Here is an 18,819-nt window from a genome sequence, read left to right on the forward strand (position 1 = left end):
TTATCCCTGTTAGTGTTGGAATGAGGACCACGGACCCCCAGAGAGAGTGGCGGTTTTTCATCACTTCCTTTCGGCCACTCATTTTGCTTCTTTTTCCTCCCAGTTTCCCTGAAGCATAATTCATGCACGGAATTTCCAGCAGGACCAGACTGTGGGTTGCTGAGCAGGTTGGCCTCAGAAGCCATCAGGGTGTAGGTGGATGTTTGAAGAGCCACACATCGATGGTTCCTCTGGGCTTGCTTTAGTAAAGACCCTCTTGTCAGTACAGCAGCAGTGGCTGTGGTTGGGCAGTCTGAGGCGTGGACGGCAGGCCTGTCTTCAACCCTATAAGTCCCTGAGTTGTGCATGTGAAGGTGTCTGGGAACAAGCCAGTCTCTAAACTGGGAAGGGCTAAGACTTGCTCACAGCCCCTCTCTGCCCCTTTGCTTCATGGCAGCAGCCCCTGCTGAAACTGTAAGCTTTCCATTCTTCTTGGAGTTCCGTTTCTGGGCCAGAGATTGCTTCTCAGAGATTCCCGGGTCTCCTGCAGCCTGCCCTAAGAGCTTCCTGACGTCTTTGCTGGAAGGGAGGCTGGGAGCTGTGGAGGCAAACGCTCTTCATATGTTCCTGCTCAGACTTGGGACTGGCCCAGATGGTCTGTATATCAAGACCAACCTGTCCAACTCCTTTCACCTCTGACACACATCGCGTGTGTGTGCTAGGTTGTTTCTGTCGTGTCCAACTCTGGGCGACCTTCTGGACTGTAGCCTCCCAGGCTCCTCTGTCCATCAGATTCTCTAAGCAAGGATACTGGAGTGGGTTGCCATGCCCTTCTCCAGGGGATCTTTCCAACCTAGGGATCGAACCCGTGTCTTTTATGTCTCCTGTATTGACAGACGGATTCTTTATCACTAGCACCACCTAGGAAGTGACATTAAGAGGGCCTTAAGGTATTCTGACCCGAGGCTCTGAAGAAGAGGATGTGGTCCTCCTTCTGAAGGAGTGTGCAGTCAGAAATCACAGAGCTTTAGACTTAAAATTCTTAAAGTGATTCTAGTCCAATTTCCCACTCCTTAGAAACCTCATGTCTCTGAAAAGAGGTCATTCATTTTTTTACTTGAATGCCTCCAGAGTAGAGACGCTCACTACTGGGTAGACTTCTGGAAGAGATTGTTAGGAAATTCTCCCTGATGTTGAATCACAATCTCATCTTGCTAACTTCCTACATACAGTTGTAGTTCTGTAAGAGATTTAAAGGTTAATTATGCAGTCGGTACTTTTGTCATGAGGCAGGGCACAAGTCTAGGGCTATGGGGCTGTTTCTGCTCTCAAGGAGTTGACAGTCAAATCAGAGACACAGAATGCAGCTGAATTCCAGTCAGCTGAATATAACATAGGAAAGTATATGAAATCAGGTAGAGGGAAGTTCCTATGGGTGGCCTAGTTGAAGAAGGCTTCACTGGTGCCCCATCTTACCGGGGATTGTCCCTGCAGCATTGCCCATCTGTCTGCAAGCAAAGGCCACCTTTCACAGATGAAATTAGCATAGAAGTGGTGGTATGTTTTGGAGCCATCTCTTTTGAAAACAAAATTAAAAGGAAGGAACATAATTTTGCGGTAGGACTATGAGCAGGATTCAGGACAGGCTGTTCTTTCTCCTGCCACATGACCAATAATTCATGATATCTTTGGAAGAGATAGAAAGGCCTCGTTGAAATAAGGGGACTGTGGAGGAACCCACTCTGGTATTAGAGGCCTTTGGGAACATCCATGCCGAAGGGAGCCTTGGTGTTCAGCCCCGCCCCAGCTGGAGGCCAGCGAGCAGGAGGCCCGACGCCCTGCAGCCTCGCCACCCACCTCTTCTCTGATGTGTCTTGGCTCCGTTGCAACCTCTGGGGCAGTGACCACACTCTCTCTCCTTTAGTTTCTGGCTTCCTGGCTGCGGAGGCGTCCCTGTGTCGGTCTCTCTCCTGGGTCCTCCTGTCCCACCTTCTCCTGAAGTGTCAGCGCTCCATCCTCGGCCCTAGGAGCATCTGGTGGCCTCCCTAAGCGGTCTCCGCTTCGTGGCCTCATCTGTCCTCTGCACATAGCAGCACAACTTTGCCCTCCCGACTTTCAGACCTGTCTGTCCCTGGCTTGCTGGAAATCTTTGCCCTGTTGTTCTGCAGGCACTTCAGGCCTGGTATCTCCAAACCCAGACTGGTTTTCTTTCTTTGGTAAACGTGTTTGCCTTATCATCATTTATCTTGGCTGACTCTTGTTACTCTGTCTTCTAAGCTGTGACTGTGTTTGGTTTCTTTCTCCCTTGCCTGTCCAGACCTGTCACGGAGGCTTACTGAGTCTACTCTTCAGTGTCTTTGGGATCTGTCTTTTTGGTTGTCTGGGTTCACTCTTTGTCATGTGTCACTGAACTGTTTACAGTAGCTTTTACCTGGACTCCTTTCTCCTGCCTCCTGTCTCGGCAGCCCCATCTTTTAGTCTGAACTCTGTAAAACCTCAGGTGAGGTTTATGCTGCCCTGCCCTCCCCAAGCTCTCCCACCCCTGTCATTCTCTTTAAAGCCCTGCCTTTGCACTGCCTTGTTCCTGCCTCTCGCCCCTTGCTGCCATCCTCAAATGACCTGCCCTGTCAGACACACGCATACTCTTTCATGGCTCTGTCTTGGCTCATGCCCTCCCTGTCTTCTGCTTTGAATGCCAAAGCCCTTTAGCCTTTTCTTTTCTGCTTGGCAAGTTCTTGTTCATCCCTCCGGACTCATTTTAAATGGCATTTTCCCTGAAATCTTGTTTTAAAGAAACCTCTTCTTACCCTGCTAAATTAAGGACTTTGTCTGCAGGCTACCATAGCATTAACACCACACCTTTTGTCAGACTGCACTGGAGAGGCGTGTGTGCCTACACACAGGCCAGCCAGGCTGCAAGGCCCACAGGAGCAGACACTGTCTTATTTCTGTTCCCCTGGCACCCAGACACGCAGTGAGTGTGTGATAGGTGTCTGTTAGGGTAGGTATTGGTTTAGCAATAGTTATAGGAGTCTAAGCAGGAACTTTCTGATCTGGGCGTTTGGAGTTCAGGCAATCAGGTTACCTGGCTTATGGTGTACACAGCTCTCCTGTGAAGAGACCAAAATGCAGGGCAGGTCTCTTTGTGCCCAGGGAGAGGTGCTGGTGTTCTCAACCCTGTCACTTTGCCTCTGATTCCAACTTTTAGTAGCCAAGTTTGCGGGCAATCTTTACTTTTTCTGGGCTTCCCTTGTGGCTCAGCTGGTAAAGAACGTGCCTGCAATCTGGGAGACCTGGGTTCAATCCCTAGGTTGGGAAGATCCCCTGGAGAAGGGAAAGGCTACCCACTCTAGTATTCTGTCCAGTATTCTGGCCTGGAGAATTCCATGGACTACTGTAGAGTGTCCACAGTGTCGGACACGACAGAACAACTTTCACTTTACTTTTTCTCCTGCATGTATGTTGCACAACAATAAAATGGGATTTATTAATATCTACTTTAAAACATGCTATTGTGTTAGACTCCTGTTATAACAGTTTCAGCTACTTGTTATAGATTTATGTATGCCATAGATTAAAGACTTCACCAGTGACAGCCCTGGATTCAGTGAAATCCAAGAGAAAAGGTGGTTTAAATTCATGTCTTTTCAGTTCCCTCACATATAGAGAAACAATCTGGCAGATTGGTTTACACTTAGATACAAATCCATTAGTCCTTTATATAGATAATTTCATAGACAAAGGGGTAACAAAACTAAGCGATGAAGCCTTTCTTCATGTGGATTTTATATTCCTTTGAGGATGAGGGTCTCAGGAAGAGCACTGTACTTGGACTCAGGGAATTTGGGTTCTAGCTGTGATCCTTTCGTTTTCTTGTACTTTAATATTTTTCTTAAGTTAACTAGGAAAAATAATAGTTATAAATTACCATACAAAATATAAGAGTATGCGTTATGTTTAAATTCACCCCTTCCTGATAGACATCTGATGGACATTGTACTGAGAGACACCTGATGTACCAGGTGACATCAGATGGTCCCACCAGACTTGTGACTGTCATTCACAGGATCCTAACGTGGCCCTGGGGGACACAGGGTGGGGGTGGGGGGTGAAGTCGACTGCAGGATTTGCTAGCCAAACTTGAGGTGCAGAAAGGCTGCAGTGAAGATACAGCCTTCACACTGGGAATGTCCAAGAATCGGTATAACCAAGTCATGGGTGAGAATGTCAGAGGTTCCACTTCCACGCTGTTTCTTTCAGTTTGAGAAAGAACTTCAGAGAATCTCGGAAGCCTACGAGAGCCTGGTCAAGTCTACCACCAAGCGAGAGTCGCTGGACAAAGCGATGAGGAACAAACTCGAAGGCGAGATTCGAAGGCTCCATGACTTCAACAGAGACCTCCGAGGTACATCACTCACGTTTTCCCTGCCCTAAACACCCTCGCCCCATGTAGCTGACAGTCTAACTCCAAGTCCAAGTTGTGTTAGATAACCTTGTAAATCCCAGCATCCTGGGGAAGGGGCACCAAAGAGCAGACGTGTTCTTTTCACCTTATAGGTTGTCCAGTGCAGCATTGAGCCTGAAAAGTGACAACCTCTATGCATGAGTCCTTGAAAAGGAGGGAATATGTGTGCAGCTCCTTCTTGCTTCAAAAGTACTTAGCATGATTCTTGTTGTGAATGGGAATGTCTGAAAAGACCAGTGTTGCATGCACAACCCTTACCATATCAAGCTGAAGCATTTGATTGCATTCTTTGAAAGCCAACACTTAACACTTGCTCAATATATAGTGTAGAAGACAGAGCTAGACACATGTCCCTCTTAGAGAAAAAACAAACCCATGGTTCTGAGAAGAGTAAACGTATATCAATTTCCTGAAAGCCTGGGTCCCATGTTGCAGGATCTTGACAACCTCCCATATGCAGATTGATTTGACCCATGAACTTGTACTTCACTTTCAGTCAGCCAAGCCATTTTTTTCAGTTCTCTCATGTCAAAAGACTCAGTGTACTTGGAGTCTGTAGCTGGAACCTACATTTTTTTTAATTACTGTAAACCCTTCAGTTTTGGGTATGCTGTATGCTCAATAAAACCTTGTTAGGTTGAATTATTTAATTGAATAAATGAAGACTGATGAAATGGCATGAGCAAACCTAGAACTCACTGAGTAGAGTCTTTATCCGTTAGGTCATCTTGACTTGTTTCCTGCTATTTATTTGTTATTTTTAATTTTTTGTTTCCTAGCTACAGAGAACTGATAGTTAAGTTTAGATGAGGGCTCAGTTTGAGGCCAGGGGAACTCAAGCCCTTTGCAAGGACTTTGCTGGGCTTGCAGGTACCTGCTCTTCACTGCCTGTTGCTGGTGCACCCCTTGGCAGTGGATAGTATAAAGACATGGCGTGGCCACTGAAGACTTTCCTTTCAGTGTTTTGGAACATCTTGTTCCTCCCCAAGAGTTGTTCAGTTTGGGGCTCCTTCCCGGGCAGCTCTCCCTACCAGCTCTCAGCACCTGGGTCATTTGTCAGTTGCAGGATGACTTGGATTCGCATGCATGTCTTTGTAACCATCTCCTCTCTATGTCCAGATCGACTGGAGACAGCCAACAGACAGCTGTCCAGCAGGGAGTATGACGGACATGAAGACAGGGCGGCCGAGGGGCTTTACGCTTCCCAGAGTGAGTCTCCTTGCTTATCTTTCCCAACTGTGTGGTTTTAAAAGCTCAGGGCCTAAGGGGAGAAGCCTGTTCATTTTAAGTAAGATTTGTGTTGTTTGCTTTTCATTTGTTAACTCGGCATATAAGCTCTTGGGCCTAAGATGAAGCCCTCTTGGGTCTGCCCAAGACAAAGCCGAGGTTGTAATATTTCAGTAGTGTTTATTCTGACCTCCTGACCTTCAGTTTCTGTTTCTCTACAATACCCTCCGAGGAATAACACTCTTGCAGTATTCCCTGGCCCTCACCACCTGAAGTAAGGCATAGTTCTTTATCTCCATGGAAAAGGAAGGAGGTCTGTGGTGGGATTCGCTCTTTTGTCGTGTTTTGTGTGCATGTAGGTTGAGCATTTCTGAACTGGCCGCCCCTGGCAGCGTGAAGCAATGGAGATGTTCCCAGCAAGGGTCTTCATTGCTGATGCTCGATGCTGAACCCAGCGAGCCCATTTCAGCCAGAAATAAAATGGCTTCCTCTGCCTCTAGATTTATTGGGAAATATTCTATTAATTTCACCAGAGGCAAATAATAGAAGCAAATGGATTTTGAAAAACCATCAATTAGGGTTTGAATTTCTGCAAATTCATTGTCTAAATCAGAAACATAAAAAATCCAGCTGTCTTTTTTGGGAAACTGTATAGAAAATTGAATTCATTTCTCTGTCATAATTCTCAGCAACATTGTGAGTTAAGTGCTCACAGATAAAGGCAGTTCTAACAGCAAAAAATGTTGTTCAAACCCTGGCCATCCACTGTATAGTGATAGTATATTCTGGTGCTTGGATCCCTCATTACAGGTCTACATTTTCAAAGCTGAGAAATACTTGGTTACATTTTCTAATTCCCAATACTGTCCATTGGGGTTAATGTTTCTTCTTTGTTTTTCCCAAATTTACTCACGATTGCGCTCCAGTTTTTCCAAGATTTTCTCATGATCAGACTCCAGCTTGAGTCTCAACTTCATTTTTAAAACTCTGTTTGGCAAATAGACACTCATACAGTCTTGAACTTTTGCGTCAGATTCCTTTGCATTAGGTGAATTGGCCTGTGCTCCAGACTTGTATACAAAGCTATATATATATATATATAAGCATCTTGAGTTATTCACTTTCCTAACAGAAGTTATTTCTACTCATAGATGCAGTGGATTTACCATTTCATCTGAGCATTCGTTTGACAAATGAGTCATCTGTACTATTAGCATTTCAGATTTTGACACCTTAATTTTTAAAAATTAATTTATATTTTAATTGGAGGGTAATTTCTTTACAGTACTGTGATGGTTTTTGCCATACATCAGCATAAATCGGCTCAGGTATACATGTGTCCTCCCCATCCTGAACCTCCCACCCACGTGCCTCCTCACCTTATTCCTCTGGGTTTGACACCTTAATTTTGGATGATCATATTACTAGGTAGAGTAAGTATCCTTGTGGCCGTTATGTCAGTAATGTCACTCTGCTGATACTCTGCCTTCTTGTCAGGAGATATTATTTTGTCACGTAGTTCAGATCAAAATGGAAAAGTCAATGCGTTTCATCAGGTGAGCATTTGCTGCAGCCTCCCAGCTCAGGCTGTGCTGATGGACTAATAGATTTTCGTGTTGTGTGAGTTCAGAAATGTTCCCGACAACTTTAACCTTCTGGCTGAAAGCTAAAGCATCAATAATGCAGGCAAAGGGGCCCTTCCAGCTTTACAAGGAATGAGTTGTTCCATGCAAATATGTTCTGCTGTTCCAAAGGTATAAACAAGAGACTCCAGGGGCATTTTTCAACTGCTGAAGAGTGCCTCAGTGTTGACGTGTGATGTAATTGCATCTCGGCAGGGCCTTTGAAGCAGGGTTGCTAACACTGATAGCTAACCAACGTTTCATTACCTAGTCTTTGCAGGACACTTTGTGCCTGCCTGCCAGCTTTATAATCATTTGCATTAGCTTTTCCTCTCCTGGAGTGGCCAAGAGATGGACTTGAGATGTTATTTCAAATTTACAAATAGTTTTTTTTTTCTTAGTGAGTTGGAAGAACTCTTTGTATGAAGAAAATTAGCATGTTTCCTGCTATATATAGTGCAGATATTTTTTCCCCAGTTGTTTTTGTATCTTTGAATATAGTGCCCTTTATCTTATAGATTTTCCAAGTGACTATATTTGTGCCTTCTAGATTTTAGGTCATGCTTAGAAATGCTTTTTCCACTCCAAAATTATAAACATATTCACCTGTGTTTTCTTCACGTATGTTTATGATTTCATTGTTTCTAAGGCTTATGTTTTAGAAGCTAGTTAAGGAGGCACAAAAGAAGGGAAATTCATGAAGAACTAATCTGGAGACAAGGAGACTGATTAACAGATAATTTAGTATCTGGACAAAAGAAGTAGAGGTCCTGAACTAAGAAGTAGTAGTGGAGGGTAGGAGACAGATCAACAGTTGATAAATTAGAGGACTTGGTGACCAACTGAATAATGACAGAGAGTGAAATGAGTGTGACTAGAGCCACTGGATGTATGGTCATCCTTTACCAATAAAAAGCAGGAGGAGGAGGAGGAGACGTGGGGATTCGGTAACAAGTGAAGGTTTGAGCGTGTTGAGTCATCTCCTGCTGCGGCCCGTAGCTAAGTGAGCAGCTGTAATGACAAAGGTGCAGACGTACCCTGGAGGCTGGTGATGGGCGGTGCTCTCTGTCAGGCTTTCCTTTTCGCACGTGGGCACAGAACGGCAGGCACAAATCACTATCTCTTCAGTTATTAATGTGTTCCATTATCTGTATAGTCTTTAGAAAGTCTATTATAAGAATACTTTTCAATGCCTAAGAATCATAATCATAAACACTGAGTGTACACTCAAGAGGAGCCATGTTTTTCAGATGAGCCTTTGAGATTCTAATGCTTGGCTAAGAGAAAGCTAAGACTGACTGCATAGCAAACAGTAGTGACGTCTCTGGATCTACCTACCAGTAGCTAAGGCTAAGTTGGGAAGGCCCTGACAACCGCCTTGGCCAATGGAAAAGTTAGAGGGAAAGGGGAAAATAGAGAATAACATGTATGATGTTTTTGCTCCATGTTCCAGCAGAAGCTTGGAGTCCAGGTCCCAAAACACTCAAGGCATTCTTGCAATATGAGCGGTTGGGAGGATTTCTGTAAAGTCTCAATTAGTGGAAGGGGATGTCCTTCCCGGCCTGATTTCCAAGTTTCCCTGCTGCCCAGAGTAGTTTGCCTTTAAAAACAGAACTCTGCTCTTCGTTGGAGCCTGATAAAGGCCTGGGTGGTCTGCCTGAGTCATTACACATAGCTCTACAAGTTGAAATAAGCATTCAACAGAGTGATAATTATGCTCCTTTTAGACATGAGATTGTCTGAATTAAAAATCTCTCTGAATGAAGTGCTTAGGAGTTTTAAGACTCAGGGGAGTGTTTTTCCTCTGTCACCTCATGATGTTGCATTGTTCATTTTGGAAGAATTCAAAAATGTGTATGTGTGTTTTCTGATTTTGTGTGTGTGCTTAGTCTCTCAGTCATGTCCAACTCTTTGCGAGCCCATGGTCTGTAGCGATTTCCCAGGCAAAAATCCTTGAGTGGTTGGTCATTTCCTTCTTCAGGGGATCTTCCCGACCCAGGGATCGAACCTGAGTCTCCTGTATTGGCAGGCAGATTCTTTACAATGGAGCCACCTGGAAAGCCTTTTCTGGTTTTACTTGTTTTTCCAAATATGTTTGCAGCCAAATTACTCCTTAAAAACAGGGCATCTAACCAATTTCTTTTTTGATCTGGCTGAGTGAAACTGGGTACTTTAGCTTTTTTAACTTACTGAGATTCCTGGTTTCCCCATTTACTCATCTGTCTCACACATACACACACACACACACACACACACACACGGAGAAACGTAGACAACCGTCCACAAAACTAAGTTCTCCAGGAATGTCTGTCATCATTCTTAGCTCTGTCTTGTCAATAAGTGAAATGTTTTATCTGTTTCTTTCTGAAAATTAGTAACTCTGCAGAATTTCTATCACTATTACGTCTGGAGTGGTTTCCATTTCCTCCTCCAGGGGATCTTCCTGACCCAGGGATTGAACCTCCATTTCCTGTGTCTCTTACATTGCAGGTGTATTCTTTACTGCTTGAGCCAACGGGGAAGCCCATACTAGTAAGCCAGAAAGTCAAAAACAAAATATTAGATATGGGGAAACTAGACTGGCAAAGATCTTATATTCTTGAGTGGAGGGGGAGCTGATGAGCTTTGGCAGCTTTGTATTATTCCAGGATAAAACCCATGTGTGTTACAGGATGGCCAGAAACTTCTCTCCCCATTCACTCCTTGGGATTCTTTAGGCCTCATGGGTTCAGCATATTTGGTTAAACTGAAGTCTATGTATATTAAATTCTATCTGTTAAATGTCCCTCTCTAAGAAAAAAAAACTATTTTGGGGACATTCATTTATTTGTTTAATAAGTTATGGGTATAAATAAGAGTAATTCATAGGATTTGATTTCCTTTATAATCCCCATGGGTTTAAAAATGAACCCCCCCCCCAAAAAAGTGTGGAACCACTGTTTTAAAAATAACAATAATTTGCCGTTTTCAATTTATCTTACAATCATCATCTTAAGTCTTACTTTAGATACTTTGATTTTCTGTCTCTTTTAGAACATAAAAGAGGCAAAAATAATTTCCTACAAGAAAATCCTTCTTTCTGTATTTCCTCTAAGGGCTTATGTGAAACACAAAGCAGAAATTACAATGACATAAATATTAATTCTGTTGACCCACATAGAGCGTAAGGAGTGTATTCTGAATCCTCATTGTGTTTCATTACATCCTGCTGTGGGTTTCTGTCAGGCTTCGTTAGGAAGGAGAGGCTCGACATTGTCACACGTGGATGCACTGGGTTCCCTCCTCCTCTGTGGGCCCGATGGTGCTTGCAGCTGCCACCTGGGCGCGAAGCCCGTACCGCAGCACTTATTTTGCCTATGTTCTCTGTGGGCACCGTTTCTTAGTGTGAATCTCCTGCACTAGATGGGAGAATTACAGGCATTCTTTGTCAACATCCAGCCCCAGCCTTCATTAAAACCCCTTGGATCTTTATGTACCTGGCGCTCAATAAATGTTTATTGAGGAAATGAGTAAAAGTGGGAGATCTTGTAAGAACAGGCTTGAAATTTTCATCATGGCACATCAGTATCAAAATGTTCTTTTTAGCTCAAAATCTCCCACCCATGCTAGGAGCTACCTCTGGTTCTGCTCAGTTATTTCAAGATATTACGTGAAATTATTAATGACAATAGAATAGAAGCAACTTAAAAATGCTTGATTTTTTTTTTTTTCTTTTTTGCCTTTCACCTTCCCCTTCCCCTCCTCTCTTGCTTTTTCAAGTAGGAAAATATCCAGGTAAAGGGAATCTTCCTCTCCTTCCAGGAACAGTAGTATTTTTCATGAAAATGACTACTATGTACTAAAATGTAGTTGGTTCCCTGACTCCTCTTTTACTCTGCTGTGGTCATGTTGAAGTTGAAGGCTGACTATGGTATATAAAAGTTTTGGGGGCAGCTTGCCATATTCTTGCACAAACCAGTCCATAGACCATGCCAGACACCACACATCAGATCCTGGGCAGAGGAAGGGAATGTCCACGAAAGCCTGCTAAGGTACATTTCTTTTTTTTTTTTTTAGTTTATACAATAAGGTTTTATTTTGGAACCAGTGGATTTTTAACCAATGGATTTTAAAATATTCAACTATTTAAACATTTTTTAACATAATCAATAACATGATATTTTGGTGATTTAAACAATTTACTTGCTAAAGCTATAAAAATTCTTGGTGATGTGGCTATTACTTTTTATAAATATGACTTAGCTAATAACACATAAGGTACATTTCTTAAACTGAGAAAATTTTCTTGCCCTAAATTAACCTTTAGATGGCCTCTGAATTTAGTTGTTGTTGTTCAGTCGCTCAGTCATGTCCTACTCTTTGCGATCCCATGGACTGTAGCACACCAGGCTTCCCTGTCCTTCACTATCTCCCAGAGTTTGCTCAGATTCATGTCTATTGTGTCAGTGATGCTATCTAACCATCTCATCCTCTGTCATCCCCTTCTCCTTCTGCCTTCAATCTTTCCCCGCATCAGAGTCTTTTCCAGTGAATCAGCTCTTTGTATCAGGTGGCCAAAGTATCAGAGTTTCAGCATCAGTCCTTCCAATGAATATTCAGGGTTGATTTCCTTTAGGATTGACTGGTTTGATCTCCTTGCTTTACTAGGACTAAAAATTCAGTTTTAAAAAGCAAAGGTTTTATAGGCACAAGCTTAAGCAACCTAATTTTGGATCAGTCACCACATCTTCCAGTTCTTGGGTTCTCACTCACATGCTCAGTGACCTGAAGTTAGATGCTTAATCTCCCTGTACCTACATTTCATCGAAAGAAATAGAGAACAAAATCTTCCCAATTCAGCCAGCAGAGCTCTGTGGGCTCATCAGTGATAGGAAATGCAAAGAAGACTTTATGCATTTATTCTGCAGACTTGCATTTATGGATTTGTAAGGCTATACATTTATTCTGCATCGCTTCTTCTTGTTCCTTTGCCTCCTTCCTCCACCTTCTCTAGAAGAACCTGCCAGTCTTCAGGGTGGGGAAATGGGCCATGTTCCCAAGGAATGCCTGTGTGGCCTGCCGAGCCTTGCTAGGTTTTGAAAGCAGAGTGTGTGACTGCTTACACCACTTGATCAACCTTGACAGGCAGCACTGAGAAACTTCAAACCTTCATGACAACCAGCAGTGCATCCAGCCTGCAGGGTGTCTGTTTACATTCCATCAAATCTTCTCCCCAAGTGTGAAAATTAATGTTATTCAATTTAGGCTGATTTTCTCTGCCTGAAGAGCCAGAGCTGATGACAGACCTGTATCTTGGTCACATGTTGATGTCCAGTCTCTAACAAGCGAACATGGCTTATGATTTTCATGTCATTGGTCTTTAAATTATTTGCTTACTATTCCTGTTTGAGGGTTGAAAAATCAAGTGTCTTAAACTTCATTATGATCTATGTTCCTTGCACTCATAGCTAGATGGATGGATGGAAAAAGCACAGACTGAAACCCATTTGCATTTCATGTGGCATCAGGGACCCTTCACTTTCACTGACAGTTCAGAGCCAGGAAATCCACATTCAGGTCTCAGCTTGAATTAAATGGCAGTTACTCAGAGAAGGCTGCCTGAGATAAGATCCAGTCTTCCTTTTATATCTCCCTCCAGTTCCCTGTTCCCTTTGTAAACACTCATCATACTGTAAATAAGGAACCATTTGGATGACCATTTTCTCCCTTCCCTTTCTAAACTGTCCACACCATGAGGGCATGGACCCTGTCATTCTCACCATTGTAGTCTCAGGTTGCTATGTTTCCAGAAGCTGGCACAGGGCCTGGTGCTTGGAAGCATTAAAGCACTTGTTGGATGTTGAATGAAATGATGACCGTTATCATTTTGTCCAAAACAGTTATTAGCTACCTACTATGAATGAGCTGTGTTCTAGACCATGGATCAGGAAACTCTTTCCATAAAGGGGCAGCATGTAAATAAGTCTAGGCTTGGGGGCCGCAGCTACTCAACTCCATCCCTATGGTCTGAAAGTCACTGTAGATTAGCCATGGACAGATGGTGTGGCTGTGCGCTGGGTTCAGCCTGCAGGCCATCGTGTGTGGACTTCTGTTTTAGGCACTGGTTATGGAGAAGTGACTTAGCATGCATGCATATGGAGGAGGAAGGGAAAGGAGAAGCCCCAACAAAGAAGGAGGATGGAAAATAACTTCAGAAATATTTATTAGATCTTATTTTGTTAATTGTCCCAATTTATAAATCAGGATTCAATTGTTATTTTCTTTTCCTGGTAGGGTTTTAGTCATCTTTTACTTCATTCCTAATTAGGTGAGCATGGTTATTTCACATGAGATTAACTGAGACACGTATGAATGCAGTTACAAGCCTTTGTTAGCCCAGTGGGAATCTGTAATTAGCTAATGGTGGAAACAGGGCTGGGCAGGGTAGTCCTGTGGTTAGCCACCGGTGGTAGCCTCCTGGGTGCTGAGGTCTTAGGGGTCCATCTCCCAGCAGGGCCATTAATCTACCCATAAGCATCCTGCTGTGAGGTGAGGTCTACAGTTCTTGGATTGAGGAGTATCTGAATGGCCATAAGTCTGGTTACTAGCCGTGTGTGTATCCTCTGAACTGGAGCTCGTTAAAAGCCATCTGATGGCCATTATGAGTGACAGTGATTTCAGAGGCTGTTGATCTGATGGTTCAAAGTTTACCTTTAGGTGGAGTTGCAAGTGTGCTCCCTCATAATCTAGCCTTCAGGTCCTGGTTCAGATCATGCAAAAACGGTGAGGTGGCCACCGCGGATTGAACACTTCCTGTCCACCAAGCACCGTGCTGACCTCTGTCAGTGCACAGTCCCGGTTCATCCTGCAAGCAGCCCTGTGAAGTAGGTATTACAGGTCTTTAACAGATGAATGAACTAGGGCACAGGAAGGTTAAAGAACTTGTCCATGGTCATACAGGCAGGTAAGTGGAGCAGACAGGCTTTGAACCCAGGGCATCCTGATTCTCGAGAGCCGCTTCCTGTGTACCAGGCATTGGAGACAGGTAGCAGAGTTGGATTCCCAATGATTTTAGAGCTCGCTTAGCGTGGCCTCCATGCTTCATTAAAGAAGAAACTGTGACCAAAGATGATTAAACGATTTGTCCAAGGCCCCCTCAGTACTTAATGCAAGACCATGATAAGAATAGGGACCTCCTTTTCCTTATGTTTTTTTTTCCCTTTCCAGCCTCCAAAGGTCATCTCTGTTGGCTCTAGGAGTAATAAGAGATTTCACATTTTTTACCCAGAGAAGAATCCAGCTTAGTAAGCAAACATAAATAATTCTTGTACTAGAATTTTTCTACAAATTATTTAGCCCAGTACTGTAACTTAATGATAGTGTATTCAAGTCATCTCAAATGAGTTCTAGCTACTGGAATGAACATTTTATGTTTCTTAACCTTTTACATCTGTCTTTGAACCTGAGCCAATTATAATAAAAAGCCTTGCTGGATAATTCAGTATATCTCCTCAGATACTAAAACAAAAAAATTATTGAGACCAGCCTAGAATCTTAAAAGTTTTCTCAAAACGTCTATGAAATTAAACTCTTTGTTCTCTGGATGATAAGAATAAAAAATAAACAAATTACAATAAGTAACCTTGGGGTGTGGTTTCTTACAATTAGTTTTTGAAATTATTTTTGGTTCATGAATTGGAAGGAGAATATGCGGTTGTATCTTAATGGAATCCAAGAACTTTGAGGGGACAAAGTGTTTCTTTTAAGTTCAGAAAATTTGGTCTTGGACCATTAAAAATAAGCTTGCATCTGCTTCTAATTTGCTTCTTGCCGACAAAGACTGTGGTTTGGTAGAAAGAAGAAGAAAAGGATCTGCTCAAAGCAAGTTATGAAATTGACAATGGAAGAGCTCGCAGAAGCTAAAGGAAGGGAGAATCTGTAATTGCAGGTGACTCATTTCTTTCTCCCTGATCAGGAGATTAAACCACTTCCGTTCCCACATATAACAGTTTCCCCAGCATCTGCTTCTTTCACCCAGGTTTTGGTGTTAAGCCGTGTCTGCCATTCAGAGGTCCCGTTTAGAAAGCATAGTTTTATTATACATATTATAATAATGCCTTGAAGTGAAAGTGAAGTGTTAGTCTGTCAGTTGTGTCCAACTCTTTGCAGCTCCGTGGCTGTCACCTGCCAGGCTTCTCTGTCCATGGGATTCTCCAGGAAAGAATACTGGAGTGAGTTGCCATGCCCTCCTCCAGGGGATCTTCCTGACCCAGAAATCAAACCTGCCCAACATTGCAGGCAGGTTCTTTACCATTTGAGTGATCAGGGAGGCCCTTAATTAAACCAAATATAGGTTTATAACACATACCTATATTTTCATACAGTAAAGTTGACACATTTTAAGTGTACAGTGCGACAAGCCGTGACAGCTGTCACAGTCCAGCCCCCGTGCAGGTCGAGCGTGTGCAGCTCTGACCTCTGCAGCGAAAGGCCTCCCCTCACCATCTGTCCCCCTGCCTCACATCTTACTCCCTTCAGGTCGTTGGTCTCTGCATTATGTCCAGGTTCTGTGGTTGTTTTCTGCAAGGGCAGCAAAATTGTCTGGTAGGTTCTGACTTTGTCATACTTGGAAACAGACGTGTCTGTTGTTTATTATTTTGTATGAAGAAGAGAGAAGGCAAAAAAGGACTTCTGTGGAGATTATAGAAAGCGTAAGCCATCAGGTTTCATTGACAATCAATTCATGCATGGGTGTATAGTCAAAATCAAATGCCCTGTGCGTCCTGACATTTTTAATGCATTGCATAATTTATTATGCTGTCTGCAGTGATACAGAAGTAGCAGGTATGTTTTTACTTCACGTTAAAAATATAAAGTGGAAGGTCAAACAGCACATGAGGAGGCTGAGCCGGGTGAATGGATGTATGAATATAGAAGGTTTTGCTGAGTAAGTTTGCAGGTTGTGTATGTATTTAGGCAGGTTAAAATATACCTATGAATTATACTTGAAAGTATAAGTATAGTTTCTAAAATTAAAATGCAATACTGAAAATGATTAGATTAGAAAAGTTATATAGACAGAGCTTTTACTGCTATTCAGATATTTTGCCAAATCCATACCTGAAATATTTTACATTGGGTGCTATAAAAAGCACTTTGCAGTATTAAACTCACTTTCTGGATACTAAAGAGCAGCAGATAAATAGAGTATGATAAGACCAAATGTGTTGTTTTCCTCAATTAGATCAATAGATTTTGTGGTTTGAGTTTGTTACTTTCCAGGGAAAAGCATCTGAAAAGGATTATTTTTGAATTTTTAAAGATTGAGTTAGAATTTGATCGTGTATTAATAGAACACTCGTTCGGTGAGGTGTTGCCTAAACTTTTTCTATTTCTTCCCATAGGAAACATTTCTACTATCTTAGATCCCTAAAATCCTACAAAGATAGAAGGATTTAGACACAATATAAAGTAAGTCCAGGAGGTGGAAGGATTAACTCGGACGTTGGCCACTGTCCCTGGAGTACAAGTAGAAAACTGTCAAGACTCGTGAAAGAACTACTTTCCCTCTCAAAGTATATGTGTGCAGGTTCTCCCATGCAGGAGAGGTCTCCTTGATTGCAAGAATCAATGTGTAGCCTTCAGTGTGGGCCTGGAAAACAGATATATATGTTAGAGTAATGTAGCTGCCATGCTGCTGCTGTTTAGTTGCTAAGTCGTAGCTACGTCTTTGTGACCCCATGGGCTGTAGTCCACCAGGCGCCTCTGCCCATGGGATTTCCCAGGCAAGAATACTCAAGTGGGTTGCCATTTCCTTCTCCATTTGTAAAAGGGAAATTTTCTATTTTCTTTTTAACTTTGGGCAATGAAGACTGAATGAATCCTTCACACATAAGGCTTTACCTCCCATGTTGATTCATTTCTCCAAGTGTCTTCCCTACATTTTAACAGCGGCCATTTCCACAAATCTGTGTTTCCCTTGTAATGTCTGAACTATTGGCTTTCAATCTCAGAGGTCTTATTTAAAGAGAGTTTATCTGGGGACTTCTCTGGTGGTCCACTGGCTAAGACTCCATGCTCCCAATGCAGGGGGGTGCAAATTTGATCCCTGGTTGAGGATCTAAGATTCCCCATGCTGAGTGGTGTGGCCAAAATAAAGAAGAAAAGAACGCTTATCTGGAAGCTCAGATAAAACGCACGAAGCCGAAACAGGTTTCTGGTTAGGACAGGGGTGCATTTGTCAGGAGCCCCTTCCTTCCTACCTGGCCCAGCATCCCTTTTCTCCCCTCCCCCTCCTCCTCCCAGGACTCTGCAGAACAGAGTTTGGTTCTTAATCTTTCTTATTACAGAATTCGTTTTGAAACAGTTCACTCTTAGCCATTTAAAGCAAACCCTGGTTAGAGTGTTCTGTGTTTGTTCACAGACTTATTTAGCCGCCCACTCACAGCCCCTGTCTCCCTGTTTCCGGGAACCACGACAGCACGTACGTGCATACGAGGATGGCAGGGAGCCCAACAGCCTGGTCTGAAATAATGAGCTTCCTTACCTGAGAAACTTTTATCAGCCCATTTTACAAAGACAGCAAAAAGCCAAACCGGGAGGATATGGAGTCAGCTTTGTATTCTGTCACTTTAGAATTTCTGAATGAATGAGTGTGGCTTTTAAAGGTAGATCATCTCTCAGGTTGTTTTGCATCAGATAAACTTCATATGAACAGATTGCTCTTACGTGCTGTAAACAGTGCTCTGTTTGGATTATATTTTTTGGATGTGTCAGTGTGGCTTTCAAACTGGAGTGAGGGAGTGAGGGCAGATGGAAGAAGGAGCTTCCGAGGGCATTAAGAGAATATCTTTGAGGCAAAATGAACCTAAATAGCTTGGCTTATAGTGAAGTACTTGGAGTACCTTCCTCTTGTCTTTCCACTCTTATAACCCCAGCAGAGAAGACTTGCAAGTGGATCTGACTCTCCAGTTATTCCGTGAATCATAGCCGACCCTTGGAATAGGCTCCTCTGCCACGTCTGCTCAGAATTACAAGATACGGTGCCAGGATATGGCCAAAGAATCCTAAGGAAGAAGAAACAGGAGGGGACATTTTAGGAAGGGATAATAAGGCAAATAATTATTCAGATGTCCTTCCAGAAGAAGGAGTCCGTTTTATCAGCATGGTGGAGCAGTGTCTAGTTACCAGAATTGTTGCCAGGAGTCCTGGGCAGCCTGTCCTGAGGGATTACTACCAGGTCCTTTCTTGGTGGAGGAGGGAATCAGTTCAGTTCAGTTGCCCAGTCGTGTCCGACTCTGCAACTCCATGAACCACAGCACACCAGGCCTCCCTGTCCATCACCAACTTCGGGAGTTCACTCAAACTCATGTCCATTGAGTCAGTGATGCCATCCAACCATCTCATCCTCTGTCATCCCCTTCTCCTCTTGCCTTCAATCTTTCCTGGCATCAGGGTCTTTTCCAGCAAGTCAGTTCTTCGCATCAGATGGCCAAGGTATTGGAGTTTCAGCTTCAGCATCAGTCTTTCCAATGAATATTTAGGACT

The 18,819-nt window shown here is 43.1% G+C and overlaps 1 protein-coding gene across 7 annotated transcripts in view; it reads left to right on the forward strand.

The window, feature by feature from the left end:
• Positions 1–18,819, forward strand: part of AMOTL1 (angiomotin like 1) — a 197,438-nt gene that overhangs the window by 135,159 nt on the left and 43,460 nt on the right. For all 7 annotated transcript variants that reach the window (XM_027563867.1, XM_027563870.1, XM_027563865.1 and 4 more), the window contains 2 exons: positions 4,240–4,384; positions 5,564–5,653. In XM_027563867.1, the coding sequence (XP_027419668.1) occupies positions 4,240–4,384; positions 5,564–5,653 (235 nt within the window). The remainder of the gene's footprint in view (positions 1–4,239; positions 4,385–5,563; positions 5,654–18,819) is intronic.

Source organism: Bos indicus x Bos taurus, chromosome 15 (genome assembly GCF_003369695.1).
Source record: "Bos indicus x Bos taurus breed Angus x Brahman F1 hybrid chromosome 15, Bos_hybrid_MaternalHap_v2.0, whole genome shotgun sequence".
In the NCBI taxonomy this organism is placed as follows: Eukaryota; Metazoa; Chordata; class Mammalia; order Artiodactyla; family Bovidae; genus Bos; species Bos indicus x Bos taurus.